The sequence below is a fragment of the Antrostomus carolinensis genome, unplaced genomic scaffold (genome assembly GCF_000700745.2).
Source record: "Antrostomus carolinensis isolate BGI_N321 unplaced genomic scaffold, ASM70074v2 scaffold51879, whole genome shotgun sequence".
NCBI lineage: Eukaryota > Metazoa > Chordata > Aves > Caprimulgiformes > Caprimulgidae > Antrostomus > Antrostomus carolinensis.
In genome coordinates, this window is record NW_010341595.1 from 3,191 (window position 1) to 20,013 (window position 16,823).

The 16,823-nt window shown below is 38.2% G+C and overlaps 1 protein-coding gene across 1 annotated transcript; it reads left to right on the top strand.

The window, feature by feature from the left end:
* Positions 1–314: 314 nt before the first annotated feature.
* LOC104531592 (tyrosine-protein phosphatase non-receptor type 12) lies at positions 315–10,911 on the top strand (the record flags this gene model as incomplete). Its single annotated transcript, XM_029087100.1, has 6 exons — positions 315–1,279; positions 4,991–5,068; positions 6,431–6,519; positions 7,511–7,541; positions 8,879–8,995; positions 9,602–10,911. Coding segments are annotated over 6 exons (1,342 nt in total), but the record flags the coding sequence as incomplete, so codon positions are not given.
* Between the last annotated feature and the right edge of the window lie 5,912 nt (positions 10,912–16,823).

A 16,823-nucleotide genomic window follows, 5' to 3' on the forward strand; every position in this document is an offset into this window, starting at 1 on the left:
TCTTACAGAGTCTTTGAAAAAATAAATGCTTCTGGGAAAGGATGTGAGCAATCTTTGAACTATCAATGAGGATTAGTTGTGACCTGAATGCATGTCTTTGTGCTACTCTGAAAGGTGTTTGAGTGTGTTGACTTATTTCTTGCCTACCCCACTAGTCATATTTTATAACTGTTGTCTGTATGCAGTGGAAGCACTGCTGGGAGTTCAGTATTGGTTTGAAAGCATTACTACTGCAGAGATAGATGGATAGATATCTAAAATATTGTCAAAATACAGAAAGTTTACATAATTGTATTCTGGTATTTTTTTTGCAGTTGCCTTGTAGAAGGAGATGCTAAAGAAGAAATCTTGCAGCCTCCAGAGCCTCAGCCAGTACCACCAATCCTAACTCCATCTCCCCCATCAGCTTATCCAACGGTCACTACTGTGTGGCAGGACAATGACAGATACCATCCAAAGCCAGTTTTGCACGTGGTTTCATCAGACCATTCAACAGACCTCAACGAGAATTATGATAAGTCAGCAGAGCATTCAGGGAAGAATGAACCCAGTGAACGTGCAGAGAAAAGGCTGGAACGCAACCTAAGTTTTGAAATCAAGAAGGTACCTCTGCAGGAGGGACCACGAAGCTTTGATGGGAACTCCCTGTTGAACAGGGGGCATGCAATTAAAATTAAGCCTGCGTCATCCTGTGTAACTGATAAGAGCTTTAAGCCACAGGAGCAGATTTCAGGGGATTCATTTGTAGATGCTACTCAAAACTCACGTATGGAATGCAGCATGCCACAGACTAGCACAGCCTTACTACCTTCACCGGAAAGTCTGCAGAGTCAGCAGGTTTCTGATACTCCACCAAGACCAGATCGTCTGCCTCTGACAGAAAAGGGACATGCTACATGGTCACTGCATGGGCCTGAAAATGCACTGCGTACATCAGTGTCTGAAGACATGTCTTCAGACATCTTAGGTCATGGTGTTAAAACTCTCTGTCTGGTATCAAACACCACAGTTGAACATCCTTCCAGTGATAATGTTGATCATACTACTATTTGTGTTCGAGCACCCCTCTGTTTTACTAATCCTCTTCATTCAGATGATTCTGATACAGATGAGATGAACTTTGACAGAGCCATGAGCAAAAGCACATCTAATGTTTCAACCGCAAGTGCCACAGTTTCTGCTGCCACTAATACTGAAAACATTTCTGCCAGAAAAGTATTGCCCATGTCTATTGCTAGGCAAGACTTAACAGCTGTAACATGTTCTGAAGATGGCAAAGGTAAGTTTCATTGTGGTTCAGAAGTGCTGCTCTTGAACCTGGTTGTATCTTTAGAGCTGGACAACATAAATTTCTTTACTATGCAGTTTTCTAAATGTAAATTTAAACAGTGTAGTATGACAGCTTCAGAAAGGGCACAACTCTTTCTCCCAGTTTTTGTTTTGCATGTGAGCTATGTCTGTTACACTGTTGGTACTGCAGACCTTGATAAGCTGCTTCAAAAGCTTTATTGCGAGGGGTGTGTGCATTCTTAGTTGCAGGTTTCTGTGTTATCGATTGGTGCATTTTTTTCTCCACATCTGATTTCCTGGATGTGTCTGTAATAATGGCAGTTTTGAGTAGTCAAAGTATTTAAAACAGGGTTGTCCTTACACACATCAAATTCATGCTTACTGGTTGATGTGCTAATCCTAAAAATGTAGATGTAACCTCTTTCACTGCATCAGTCTTTGAAGTTGCTCATGATTTGGCTCCTGCATTTTAATAACATTGTAAATATTTATCCCTGCTTTCTTCTTTTGCTGTACATTGCCAGGGGAAGACAAAGTAATATTACTACTCATCTAAAAATCCATGTTCTGCTTTAGTAGTACTTTGAAAATTATTCAGTTGTTTTTAATCTTTTACTGCTTTTTGAGCAAGGAAAGTTTGCCAGGCTGCTTCTGCAAAAAGTTACAACATCATTTATCGAAGGCAAAAGGATCCTAAAATGTGCAGATTCAGATTTCAGTTAGGCTGGCACACTTCAATCAGATGGAGAATGTGGCTGGGAAGAACAAAATAGGCCTCGGTAACTGCCTGTAAAGAGCCCACTAAAGCACACGTAAAGCTGTGGCGCTGAAAGGAGAACATGAGCTTCTGTATTTAGATCAGACTCTTGTGCTAGGAGCTCCTTACAGCGATGGCCTTGCTTCAGGAGCCTGTGCAGACTGCGTGACTTTCTGAGGTGAAATGGGGCTCAGCGTATGATGGAAGATGCAGAGCCAGCTGTATTGAAAATACTCACTTTGTGAACTAAGTTTTCACCAAAAGTCATATTTTCAGAAATGTAAACTTTGCAGCTTTAAAAACAATCCGTTCCTATAGATTTTGTGATATTAGATATACCCACAAAAGAGTACTTGCACATATTGTGGGGCCCACAAGAAAGCTGGGGAAGGACTTTTCATAAGGGCAGTTAATGACAAAACAAGGGGAAATGGGTTTAAGCTGAAAGAGGGGAGGTTTAGATTAGATATTAGGAAGAAGTTCTTCACTGTGAGGGTGGTCAGACACTGGAATAGGTTGCCCAAGGAGGTTGTGGATGCCCCCTCCCTGGAAGTGTTCAAGGCCAGGCTGGATGAGGCTTTGAGCAACCTGATCTAGTGGAAGGTGTCCCTGCTGATGGCAGGGGGGTTGGAACTGGATGATCTTTAAGGTCCCTTCCAATCCAAACCATTCTATGATTCTATGATATGTCTGTTTTTAACCCTGTGACACTTTAAAAATGCTCTACATAGTAAAGACAAAGCATCATAGTTACTTCAACACTTACACCAAGCAGTCCTCCTTGGATTTGTTTTTGGTAGATTTGTGTGCTATAGTATTTTTCCAACACTGCTTTTAGCCAGGCTTTTTTCCTTCTTTCCCAGGGCAGTCGTTGTTTATCACTGTTTGAAAATCATTACCTGTCTACACATATCTTTCTGTAGATGCTGTAAGATCATGCAAATAAGTGATATGTTATAAATAAAAATAAAGAATGGCAGAAATGTCACTCAATAATTTGTTTCACGTAACTGCAGATCAGAAACAGCCTGAAATAACAGTACAGCCTTTACGCTGCTGGTATGTTGCCGATTTCACAGGAATGGCTTAAAATGTTTATAATTTTTTAAAACTTATCTCTTGTTATTGAGGGTGTATCTGTTCCCCTTTGTACAATAGTGAACACTTCCCATTTTATACTCAGGTTGCAGGACTTGTAATCCATCTTGGACTCAAGAATATAGGGTCAGACTGCTTTGCACCAGTGATGCTGGATGATGTTTTATAGTGGTTTTTTCATTTTCATGCTTGTTCAGGGCTCTTCTGTCTGAAGCTGGGGATGTGGGTACAATCATAAATGAAGCTTGCCTGTGAACTTACCAGCACCCTAGTTGCTTTACCATTACTGTTGGTATGCATGATCTTACCACATAATTAAATCCTCTTCTTAATTCAAATGAAGTGAAAAGTAGTTGTACCCTGAAGTTAAAAAAAACCCAAAACAACAACCCCACAACAACAAAAAAACCCCAAACTAAAACAGAAATCAAAAACCTCACTTTCAGTTAGCACATACTCCGTAGTGGTTTTATGTGCTGATTTTACAGAGACTGTTTCGATAAATGAAGGTTTTCTTATGCTGTATAGTAAACTTGAGATAGAGCAGGTCTAAGAGAAGTCACTTTGAACACAGTGGCTTCTAAAATGTGATGGAGTTCCTGTCCCTGCTGCTGGCACGTTGGCAGGGTAAGCTTCGTGGCTTCATTAGTTGAAACATCTTTATCTTTTTATGAATCTTATGTAGAATATAGTTGTCAGATGAGGCTTCTTATGGCAGCAACTACTTTGAATTGTTTAAAACCTTTAATTTCTGCTCCAAATTGCTGAGCAGGCAGGAGTGGGGCTTTTGCTGCCAGAACAGCTTGCATAGTACACTCCTGAGAGAGGTGAGAGGTGAGAGGGAGCAGACTGGGGAACAACAGCAGCCATCACCTCTGGCTTCTATTTACCCTTCTGGCTAGTAAACCTTGCACTAGACTGTTTAACTGGCTTATATTAGTGGTGTGGCAGCCAGCCCGGATGGACTTGGGAAGCAAAACTGAGACTTGGGACTTTAGAGAGGTGCTTAATGGAGCTTCTTTAGAACTTCCTGTTGCACAGCGCAGGCCTGAAAAGCAGCGTTGCTTGATGTCCTTGCAGTGTGCGTTCTAGCTGTGCTGTGCTGGCTTTGGAAGTAACTGTGGGCAGAGCTGCTTCAGAAAAAATAAAAATCACTGCTCATCAGCAGTAAGCTGCTGTCTTCAGCACAGCTGAAGAGCTCATAGGTATTTTCCACTTGCTTCTTATCATGGTTAGGGAGCTTCACCAGTAGGTCAGTGGGTCGGCACCAGTGGTGTATAGTTACAAGTATATGTGGAAGAGTTCAAGAAGCCAGTGTGTTGTAATGAGCTTGACTTGTTACTTGCAGTGGCTGCAAATAGACGTGTAATGAACTGCAATTAAATTACAATAACTACTGTGGTTACAGTTACTGGTGAATTACTTGAACAAGAAGCAAATGGTACTACTCCAGTGCAGACTGATAATTCTGCTTATATCCTGTTGCTGAAAGAATGAAGAAAAAGTATTCATTGGAGTTGCTGAAGTTATTTTTTTGTTTGTTTTTTTTTATTCTCACAATGATTTAGACTGAAAATGTATTTTGCTTTTCTTTATTCTGTCACATACAAACTGGTTCTTGACTCCTTAATGCGAAGATAGTGTTGTTAACATGGAGTTGCTCCTAAGGCAGCATTAGCACGGTAAAACAAAAGGGTTTATAACGTTTAAAACAAATTTTCCTTTTCCTTTAAATTTCATACCAAGTTTAAGATGATCTCACATATCAAAAGATCAACTTCTAAAAATCTAGGAGGAAGATTTAAGTGTGTTTTTTAACTTATCTAAATGTCATATTTGATTTAGATGCTGATACTAGCGAAGATTCCTCTCCCCCGCTCCCAGAAAGAACACCAGAATCATTTGTATTAGCAAGTGAACAGAGTGAGTTTTTGATATTTTGTCATAATTGGAGATAAAATGTGAAATGTATTTCAGTATTGTATTTGAATGCCCCTGCTTTTTGGTTAATCTTAAAGTGCTGGAGCAAATTGTAAAATGGAATGAAATCTAGCGTGTGTAATGACTTTTGAGGTTTAACTTTCACAAACCTTTGAACACAGGCAAATTACTTCTCACTTTCTGACTAAGCATGCTGGTACATGATATTTAAGTATATTGGAGACTTCAATATTGGTTTTAATGGAGCTGGTTTTCAATCTGAAGGGTATGAAAATGAGATACAGTGGGGAAATGCAATACAGTTAGGGAATTCCCCAGCCATTTTAGGTAGTTTCCTACTGCTCCCAGGTAGGGAATGGGAAAACACAGGAACAGTGCTTACCCGATTCTCCTGGGCAAAGGAAAGATGGTGACATTTCATACTGCGCTGCATCTAGTGAACAAGCCCAGTTTATTTAACTTTAGCATAGTTTACTCCTTGCCTGTATCAAAAGGGTGACTGAAAGAGCAAACTGACACTTGCAAATGAGGTGCTTATATCTTCCTATTTCATTCACCAAGCCAGTAATGACAGAATAAAAAAAATATTAATTGAAATTAAATTATAAATTAGGTTGATGTTTGGTATCTTCCAAAAAACCTGGTGTGGTGTAGTTATTTACTGAGGCTTTTGTTTTGTGTCATTTGTGAAATTTGCAAAAATTTTTGGCCAAAGGAGTTAATACAGATATTTTCAGCATAAAAACATTGAAGTCTTATAAATATGTCCCTTGATCACTTTGACTCTGTACTTATGATGCTCCTTTCTTTGGGTATTGTGGACTTGCTTCTTTTCTATGAGAACACAAGAAACAAAGCTTTTTTTTGCTTTTTTTTTGCCTTTTTTTTTTTTTTTTTTAAAAAAAAAATCTCTTTTTTATTTGAATCACTAAAACCCCTTCAACTTTGATTGTGTTTTTGCGTGATGTCAGTAAGGGACAGGTGTGGCTGTCCCGACTTGTGTGTTTTCTCTTTGCTTAGTATGTCTTTTTCAGATCCACTCTTATTGCACAGCTGGTATAACAAAATTTTAAAAACACTGTTGAAAAATAAGATAATTTTCCTACTTGTTAGGAACCCCCAAACGAAGGAAGTGAACATCCACAATGCAAACATTGCACTCTTGTGTTTTGAATGCTGCTGAATTATGTTATGGAGTCTTCCCTATCTTGAAAGCTCTTAATATAAAGAGAAATCGATGTTTTTACAAGCATTTAATTTTTAAAAAGTTGCTTTAGAGCACATTTCTAATGTCACATCACGGAGGGAACTCAAGCATGTTGAGTTTGATTTAATTTTTCCTAGGCACACCCCTGCCGAAGCCAGTTATGATTGCACAGTCTGAGTGGAGCATATTGCGTGATCAGCATCTCCCTGAACAAACAGTCTCTACAGTAAGTATAGGAGACAAGTCTGTACTAATCAGTCATTTCTAGTTCGGTTGGGAAGTACAACAAAAAGCAAAATACATACTTGTAAAAAGTTACAGCTGTTGATCATTTACAACTAGGCAGTTTTTTTCCTCTGAGCTGCTGAACTGATGCATTTAGAGTATGTTTTTTTCTGGGAAAACAAGCTTGTTTTCTAAGTTCAGCAATACTTTTAAAAGTCATCCTTAATATGCCTTAAATTATGGCATTGAGAGTGCAAATATGCTGCTTTTATGGAGCTTGCTGTCCGCTGTTAAGCGATCAGAGGCTAATTCAAGCTGGAGGAGAATTGTAGTCTCTAGTCTAACCAGCTGCATGAAGCAGGGACTCAAATCAGGCTGCTCAGGGCTTTATCCAGTTGGGTCTTGAAAACCTCCAGAGATGGAGATTTCTTATCTTCTGTGGGCAACCTGTTTCACTGCCTGCTAAAGTTTTTTCTTATATTTATATTTATTTTAAACAAATGCTTTTTGGCCCATCAGATTTCACTTTTCACATCAGTCTGCTAGTTGTGCAAAGTCCTCCAGCATAGAAAGCTGTCAAAACTTCAAAAGCATATAAATCCTCTTTACCTTCATGCCTCTTTTCATGCTCCCTTAATATACTTTACTGACACCTTTACACACCACTTAAAAAATTGATGAAAAAGATAATGTGATTTTTCAGGAACTGTAAATTTAGTATGAGAGCTAAACTACCTAATTTTGCAAGTAATTTGTAATGTGGCAGTTTTAACATTTTATTAAATATTAAGTAAGATTCTGATAGTAAAGTCTTTATTAACTACTGTAGCATTTTTTGTCAGTGTTATAGCAAGTCAGAGATGTAGGAGCAAGTAGATATTTACAGACACGATGTATATTTTTTGAAAATGTTTTTGTCATCTTAAATTTCTGGTGTTCTTAGTATTTTGGAAGCATTTTGTAGAATTATTTTAAATATTTCTCATTGACAGGGTTTGAAAACAACTTCACCTGTACTACCTGGTAAGTGATAAAAAAGACTTTTCATATTAACATTTAAAAAAAAAAAAAAAAAAAGATTGTGTTTGCCACTTGTTAATCTGTCCAGTAACCACATAAGAGTGGAAAGTTCAAGTAACCTAACTGTTTGAACTGATAAGGTGTTTTGGGAGTATTCTTATTAGAAAATTAGAAACCAGGGAAAGCTTTTTCTCCTGCCGATTCACAAATATTGCATCATCTGACCTTGAAATAAATGTATACATTATTACTTCAAAAGCTACTTCCAATTTATGGTGCTTTAATTTCATTGCAAACATCTAAAAATTACAGTAGTCTTGCAACAAGTGCATGTCTTAAAACGTATTTTTCCTACTGAACAAAAATTTGTCTTTTGCTCTGAAGGTATCTAAGTATATTGTCAAAACACTGGCATTCTGAAAAAGCCTTCTGTTTTTAAAGCTCCTAAGACTTTCTGAGGAAGCAAGTTACAAGTCTAATTTAAAAATTAATGTTAAACTTTGGGTATGCTAAAATAATTAAGACAAAAAATACTGACTTTAAGTGCGTATTATAATTTTTTTTTAGCTTAAATAGAACCTTCCCATGTTTTTGCAATAGAAATTGTAAAAGTTAGTGGATTAATTTAATTTCATAAAGATGGGAGTAAACCTGAAATAAGTTAAGTGGTGATGTATGTGTGTGTGTATATATACACATGTGTGTATGTATGTTGCATATTTAACAAAGTCTGTAATTTTCTATCTTCTGAAAAGGCTTCAGTAGGAAGGTGTAGTCTATCAGCTGATGTTTAAGCTGTAAGCTTATGTCTACCATGTACCTTCTGCGTGTGCTTGAATGGGCTTGTGCAGTCCATGTGGAGCTGCATGTTAAATACCTGGTAGATTTTGAAAAATAAATTCACTTTCAGAATATTACAGATTTGCTAATAGGGTGGTTATACAAGTAATGCAGCAGAGTTACTTGTTGTTGTTTCTTAAGCACCTGTAGTTTAGAAAGAACATGAACAGGTGCATTTATATTGATGTATTAAATGGTACTGGGAGCTCTTGCAATAAATAGATGCCAAATGGGATTTTAAATATCTGTACAAACTTTAAAAAAAAAAAGATAATCCATATTTGGCAAAAAGGAATGTGTCACTGTCATTGAACATCTGCTTCATAAACAATTTTGAAATATGTTTTTTAAAGAAATGAAAAATTGGCTTTTAAAATCTTTATTTTTGGAAAGATTATTTGATGCAGGTTGTGTTCTGGACTGAGCTGTACTTAAAAATAGTGTTCACACAGTGCTGACTAAATGACTGTTACAGTAAGGAGGTTGTGTGTGTTTTCCAGATTGCCCTGAAAGAAGCAACAAAACACCAACTGACGTTTTACCTCAGATTTCTTTTTCTGGTTCCACTGATACAAGAGGTCAAATTTCAGAATTTCCTGCAGAAGTAACAGATATTGGTAATTACAGTTCATTAAAAATAGATCACTAGATAATTTAAACAGAAGATTCATTAACACTACTGGTTTGCATAGCTGCTGCTGCTGCTATCTCCCTCCAACTTGCTGAGGTGCAGAACCCAGCCAAATAAGCCTGCCTTGTCTTTTCAGCATTGAGGAAAGAGTTTTTCCCAGAATGAGTGATTCAGTCATCCTTCACTTTGTTTTTTAGAGTATATGAAGTATAGAATTAGTCATATGGGATATAATTTCTGTAGAGCACTGAAATTTCTGAAATAATACCTGAGAAAACTGCTTTGGTACACAGAAAAAGGGAAAAAAAAAATAACAACAAAGGCTGTAATACTGTATTTTCTGGGAAATACTTTTCAAATGAGGTTTAAATAGTGAGATATAATTATATACAAATTTGTCATGTTTGTATTTCCTATGGCCGTAGTGCCTTTAGAGCTCCTAATACTGCAGAGTTGTTTTCTAGCCATGCAAATAAACCTTTTTGGTAAGACCTGGAGCATGTCTTACAGTGATCCTTCTGACTGCTGCCAACATCTGTGAGACTGCATTGTCTGAGGGGACAGAAGTATTAAATACATTTCTTTTCCTTAGGTTTTGGCAACCGCTGTGGAAAACCCAGAGGACCAAGAGAGCCACCTTCAGAATGGACATGATCCAAAATCCAATGGACATACTATCAATAAATTATACTGGAAAACTCAAGTGCCACTGAGAACTAGGAAAATAGTATTCCACTTTTTTGGGGGGCGACTAACACAGAGCAGTGTAGATCTAACTACCAATGGTACACTCTTGCAGTACATCCCACGCAAAACCTTAAACATTGATCACAACAGTGGATTCCAGTATTACAACTTAACTTTTTTGCTGGGGCCATCTACCTGCCTTATTACACTTAGGAGAAAGTATTACATATGAATTATTTCGTAACTTCAAGTATTATTGCCTTAATGTCTTTTAACCCTGTTACACGCTGCTTGTAGACATATGTTAATATAGTAATACTTTTGACAGATTGTGTTTATGGACTACTTTTTGCTAACGTTTGATTACCATGTATGCATTATTTTGTATATGTACAGGGCAAGTAAGTATATAATTTGATAAATTGCAATCATAAAATATTAACAGAAGATGTAAGAAATCTCTGCATGATCTAAATTTTTTGTGTACCTTATTTGTAAATTATTTGCCCTGAAGTTTTAGAAAGTAGTTTCTGGGGTTTTTTACAAAAATTGCTGGACACACGCAGCCAGAATTGCAGGTTAGCAGAGATAAAGATTGTAATACATTTTGTAAATTGTAAGCAAAAGGTTATTTTTATATTATATACTGTTTAATTGTCAGACCTAATTTGTTCTGGTTTTCATCTAGTCATGGAGATTCAGTAAGTGCCTTGGAACAGTATTGAATTCTCTTAGCCCATGTATGTTACTTCAGTGTTTTGAGTTCATCTGGAATTAGTTTATCAAAAATATTTGTACGTTTCTAGTATATTTGACCTACCAGTAAAAGAGAAATCATCCTACATAATTAACACTCCTTAGTTTTCATTTGAATGTTTCATCAGTTGCAATCTTTAGAAAATTCATCTCTATCAACTTTCTGTATAATAGAGTTTTACAGTTTTAATATGGCGTGTTTCTAATTTGGGAAAACCAGAACACACTGGTAAAAGGACTGTTTAAATACCACTGTCTTCTCTTAGAAATGGTAAATACCATTTTTGTTGTTCAGCGACTGTGTATGTAAGAAAGCAACTTATATGAAGGTTCACATAGAGCCCTTGCAGCTACACTGTATCTTGGCAATATATTGTGTCAAGAGTTAATCCTTATAAGGATTCCTTACTTAAACTTTTCTGTAATACAATCTTTAAATTAAAGAAAGTCAAAGTCTCACTATGGGTGTTTTTACTCTTAGGAAAAAACCTGTATTCAGAGGCAAAATAAAAGTGAAGGATGGAAGTCTGGCTTAGCTTACAGATCTTGTACTTGAACAAAATAGTGACCATCAGGACCTTATTTTTAGTAAGTCCTTTAATAGTTCTGGCTAGCAATAATGCCAGAGAAGTGAAGAAGAATGTTTAGAGGAAAAACGTTTATTTTAGGTAGTGAAGCTATCTATTAATATGAACTTCAGCCATGGAAACATTACATCTGATTTACTACTTGTACCTTTAGGGCCTCTCTGCTAAAAGAGAGCTAATGTCCAGATAGCAGCCCTGGTGTAACTTCTAGAAGGTACATACTTTGCAATTACTGTCTTTGACTGTGGATTAATCACCGCGCGTTTGGTACACGTGACAGAACGCCTAGCTGGGAAGCTCTTTCAAAGAACTGTACACACTATAAACACTTCCCATGGCTATAGTTTTGCAAATATTCTTTTAAAAATAAATAGTTCAATGATATATGCCATTTGGGATAACCTATATCAACTAGATTTCCTGCTTTGTAAACAGTTCGGACAGCTGGAATGTCTTGCAGAATAAAGTTGGCCTGAACTTTGTTCCCCTTCCCCTGCACTGAAGATGATTAGCTTAGACTTTCACTCTTATGGACCTCCTGCAGTTTTGTGATGCATGACGGGCTGTCATTACTGGACAGTACAGAACAGTTGTTTCAAAATGTTACACTGATAAATAAGAAAACTTCCAAATATATTTTGGATGTACTTTTTAAGGATCACTTCCATATTTCTCTACCAACAAAATATAGAACCGTGCAGATTTTAATTTTCCACTTTCCACATTTGAATTGCGCTTAGAGCAAAGGCTGACAAAAATCTGTGAACTATATACAGGCCATCTGGTAATGTTTAATTAAAGTACATCCAGGTTCAGTTTTTTTTCCCATTAGATTTGCATGGATCTGGATAGTATTCTGGACTGAGTTCATCACAGAAAGTTCTCAGCCTTCCTTTGCTTTAGCAATAGGAAACCTCAGTTGTCCTGTATGGATTTCTGTATCCTTTGACAGACCTGTTCTGCAGCTCACTGTTGCCTGCTTACCTTCATCTAAGCTTTATATTTTCACCTATTTTATTTCAGGTAAACTGACAGTTTTAAGTGCAAAGGAAAAACCTGCTCAATGTCCACTTTCTGTGTCTGCAGTTGTGGGTGGTACAGAGATAAGCGCAGGGTTGGGTGCTGTATGCTGCGTAGTTTCACATCGTGACTTCAAAATGTTACCCAGTCTAACAGCATCTTCAAAACCCAAGACCTTTGTTTGCTGTGGTTTGTTTGAAACTGAATCTAAAGGGGTTTAGTATATTACATTAGTTTGCAAATTATAATTGAATACAGATCTTGACCAAGTCATAAATTTTGAAATCAGTTGTGGAACAGTAGAATAATTGTAATGGAATAACAGAATTTCTTTTCATTTAGCTCCAGTCTTCCAAGTTATTTTTTCCAAAATCAGTCTTCAACTTCAGTCTCTAAAGTGCAGCTTTTGTCAGGCACACAACTGACTTGATCACTATAGCAAAGAGCCGGTAACACTACTCAGCCTAGCTGTTCTTATTAACAACCACTGCATTGGCTTGTTTGTTCCTTCAGTATTTTTCTAATATTCCATTTATTAAATTGTCTAACTGTATTAATAATTAATGACATGCAGTAAATTATCACATCAAGAGAAGAATGAGTTCTTTGCGTTTTAGAAATGTAAATACTCAAGTCTCAGAAGGAAGTTGACCTCTCCTAACATAATTGCTCATCTCCATTATGCAGCATATTTTAGGTTTTGTATTGATTTGGCAGGTAGCTTTCTGCTCTTCAGTGATTAGAGCATTACTTTATAGCATTTTTATTTCTTAATTATCTGTTAGGAAAGCCTGCTGCATTTACATGTGATTTTCCTTAAAGAATTTTCTAACTTGAGAGCTCTGCAGAACAATGAAAAATCTCAAAGAATTACCTCTGGATTTTTGTATATTGAAATCTTGGATTGGGTTTCTCTGGAGAAAAATTTGTAAAAGAATAAATGCAGATCAGGTGTGACACAGTGACTGGGCAGTGTGATAACCCCATGCTGCTGAAGTAGTTGCTTTTATCTGGTAGATCATACTGTCTTTAAACAGAGTCTTCCAATAACTGGATGCTTAAATATTTGCATTTGAGGATTAAACTGTGTGTGTCGGGTTGTAAATTCCCACTGTGCCATATAGTACTTGGTAGGAAGTGGTGACTTTAATATACAGTAAGTACAAATTCCATGTTTCTAATGCAGTAATGTTAGCCCTGATGGTTTATTTCAAAGGCACTTAACACAGTTATGTATCTCATACATAAAAGCATGCTTTTCACATGCTTGACAGTACTGTACTGGAGGTGACAAGTGGCTCCTCCTGTGTTACCTGGTGGATGTGGAAAGAGTTGTACAGCATTTAAAGCCACTTTCATCGAAGTCGAGCAAAGGCTTTGGGTTGCAAAGGAGGAGCTGGGGCAATGACTGTATCTCAGAGCATCTGCTCTTCAGTGTACTTCAGGATTGAGAAGATGGTTGAGATGATGGTTGTAAGGCAGAGTTGAGATTGGGGAAACTCTGTGTAGCCTGGACACTTCTGGGACTCTGGCCCGATGCCAGGCACAGTCTGGCTGTAGCCATAATTTATTCAACTCCTGATTAACATATCTGCTTATGGAAGGTGGTTAAGATGTTCTGATGCCAGTCGGTCAGAACAATTATTGCTGAAGCAAGGGAATAACCTGGTAAAAAGGGAGGATCATGAGTGGCATTCAGGGAAAAAAAAATAAAATAAAATTTGCTGCTTCCTTATTATTATTTGCAGTCTGAAAATATTATTTCCAGTGCCAGATCACAGAAGAAATGAGAGCTAAGCCTCAGACCTCCTGGTGGGAAGGAGGGACGGATTGTCAGCATTAAGCTGGTGATAAGTCTTGGACCACACAGAGCAGACTGCAGACAAGACTGTGTTTCTCCCAGTCTCATGGGCAGTTCAGCTGGGTTAAGAAAAGCTTGTAAACACTGGCAAGACTATCCTAAGGTATAATGACCCAGACATAAAAGCTGTTGTGTTATTTTTGACTGTGCTGATTTGTACTTGCAGCAGGGAAAAAAAGAAGATAAAGTTTGAAAATGTGATTTGAGTTTAGTCACTGACTTGCTGGCTTTTGGAGCACTGGAGTGAAAGGGCTTATGTGTCACAAAGGCAGCGGGAGCAGTAGTAAGGTGGAAAAGGAAGAGGAGTATCCCTGACATCTAGTCAAAGTAGTTGGATGGGACTTCTGAGTGGGAAGGACGGAAAGCCAGGGCTGCTGCCTAGGAGGTGTGTTCAGGAGGGAACACAAGGGATACAAAGATCAGTTTTAACATTAAAAAAAGAAAAAAGTTTTAACAAGTCCCAGTAAGTAGTTATTAATACAAACTGGCTTTATAATACAGCAAATTACTTGAAATTGATGAACTCAAGTTTTCACACAGAATATATCCAGGGTGAACATTACCCAGAGGCAAACAAGTGTCGTAGACAATAATAAATGCACAGCTATAACTGGGGTTTGTTGCAGTCAGACTGAATTTGTCTGACTAGTTGAGTAACTAAGTATTTCTGTTGATATATTTAACTGAAAGTATTTTCTTCCTCCTCTCCCATAATAGGAATATTTGCAGGTCAATAGACCGAATTGGTAACAGTCATACCTCTTAAGTATACAGTGCCTGACTGAATCCTAACCCCAGTTACTTACCCTGGTAACAGCAGCTTGTGAAGCAAACTGCCCCGTCATTTTGTCCAAGAGGTTGGTAACGTGGACAGTCAGCGATTCAGTTTGTGCCACTGCTGGCTGGCTGCTCGTGGGACTCCACCAGGCCCTAGTGCTGCTTCTTCCATGGATGCTCCCAGCTCCGTTCCTCCCATCTTCTCTTGACTCAGCATTTGCTTCTAATGCACTTGTTTTCCAACTGCCACGAGAGCAGTACCCTTTTTCTAATAATTGTCTTGATTTTCATTGTTTGGTGTTTTGCTGTGCCAAGTTTTGACTAAATCTTGCATCTGCATTTAAGTACCAAGTGTAAATACCCAAAATGACTGTGCAGTGACTTTTTTCTTCATGTTTTTCAAGGGCAGCAGGTTACCTAAAAATGAATTTCTTTAGTCTTGCAGGAGCTTGTGGACTGAGAATTTGCATATGAATCCCAGCTAGAAAGGCAGCTGATCAAAAGCTGCATACTTTCATAAAGCAACTGTTTTTTTGTTTGAACATGCTTCTCTTTTGCCTGGGATGTAAATGTGGGCTGATTTAGGTTAGGTGATAGTCTGCTGTTTCTTATCTCCCATATGACATCAAGTACATCTGGCAAAACAGCTTTTCTTATCTAGCTGTACTAAAGAGCAGTTTTTCTGCCCTCACTAGTAAATCAGAAATGCAGTAGTGGCAGGAAGGTCAGGTGTGAGCAGGAGATTAGAGTGGAGGAGTGTTGGATGTTTAGAAACCAGCATTCTTGCACTAAGGGAGAAAACTGTACTTAAGTAAATTTACTTTAGTGATGACAACAGAATTTCTTGGCATATGGGTGAGGAATACATCTTCAGTCCAAACCTGGCACTTCTGAACTGAGTGTGTGACTCTTCCTCCCAAGGAAGGCACCTTGCCTTGGCTGGCAGACAGCTTCTGGGCCCATCACTTCAGGGAAAACAGCTTTTTGATGGCTGTGTTGGTGGCCAGGCTTGCTTTAAATGTCACTAAACCCCTGCACAAGTCAGTTATTAATTTCCTCAGGCTGAAGTAGCTTTTGTGCTAATCACTTCTTGGTTTATCTTCTCTCTAAAAATTTGTCCCTCAGTTGCATACCTCTTCTTTATACTTGACCTTCTCATATAGGACCTAGAAAGCATACCAGGTGCTTGCAGATGGTGTTGATTGGGTTGTGGGACTGTACTAAAGCCTCTGTCAGGCTAGAGGACCTCTAACAGGTCCTCTAACCAGGACCTGTTTTGCTAGAGGCTGTACAAAGCAAAAAGGATGTGGGTTCCCTCCCATCCCGAGTCACGGCCAGGAGCGCAAGGAACCTGTAAGAGCACTCTGATAGGAAATAAAAATGACATGTGCAACCTAAACAAGATTGTCTTGTATCTCAGTCAAGGAAAATTCTTAGAGGAGGAATATAAACAGTGGCTTTGGAAGGACTGAAGGAAACTTGCAAGCTTGAAGGGCAGCATGGAAGAAATTGTAAAGTTGGCCTTAAAACCTGGAGAGGACCACAAAGGCTGGCATAACAGGTCAGTCAAGCAGAAGTTGATCTCTTAGAACAGCACGAAGGGCAAAAGTTAGGGTGTGGAGAACACTGAAGCTGAAAACAAGTAGTTGTGTTAAGTGTGATGGAAAACAGCAGAGCAAGAGGTAAGATGAGGATAAATGATGCACTTAGCAAAGGTCTGGAGGGCAGCTGTTCTCTCATGGGTATAAGCAAGACATTCCATTTGTGAAATGAGATGTGAGATGGACAAGAACTCGGGGAAGATAAGATCTTACATGTTCAGCAGCAAAGACCTGCAAGATCTGACTAGCATAAATCAGAGCACCTGGAGAGAAGTCCAGGTGGGAAAGTCCAGATGGGAGGGAATAGGCATCAGTGATAGTTGGGATGGTGGCAGCAAGCACGATGATGAGAGAAGTGGGTAGAAGAAGGAAAACAGAGGAGGAAAGGTCTAATTAAGCCAAATGGAGCTTCAGCTGAAGACTAGGTGTCTAGAAAGAGACAAGGAACTGGGTAACACCTTTGTGCATGAGGAGACAAATCTGGATTATAAGAGCACGGGTATGTCGTATTAGGGTTTCTTAGGG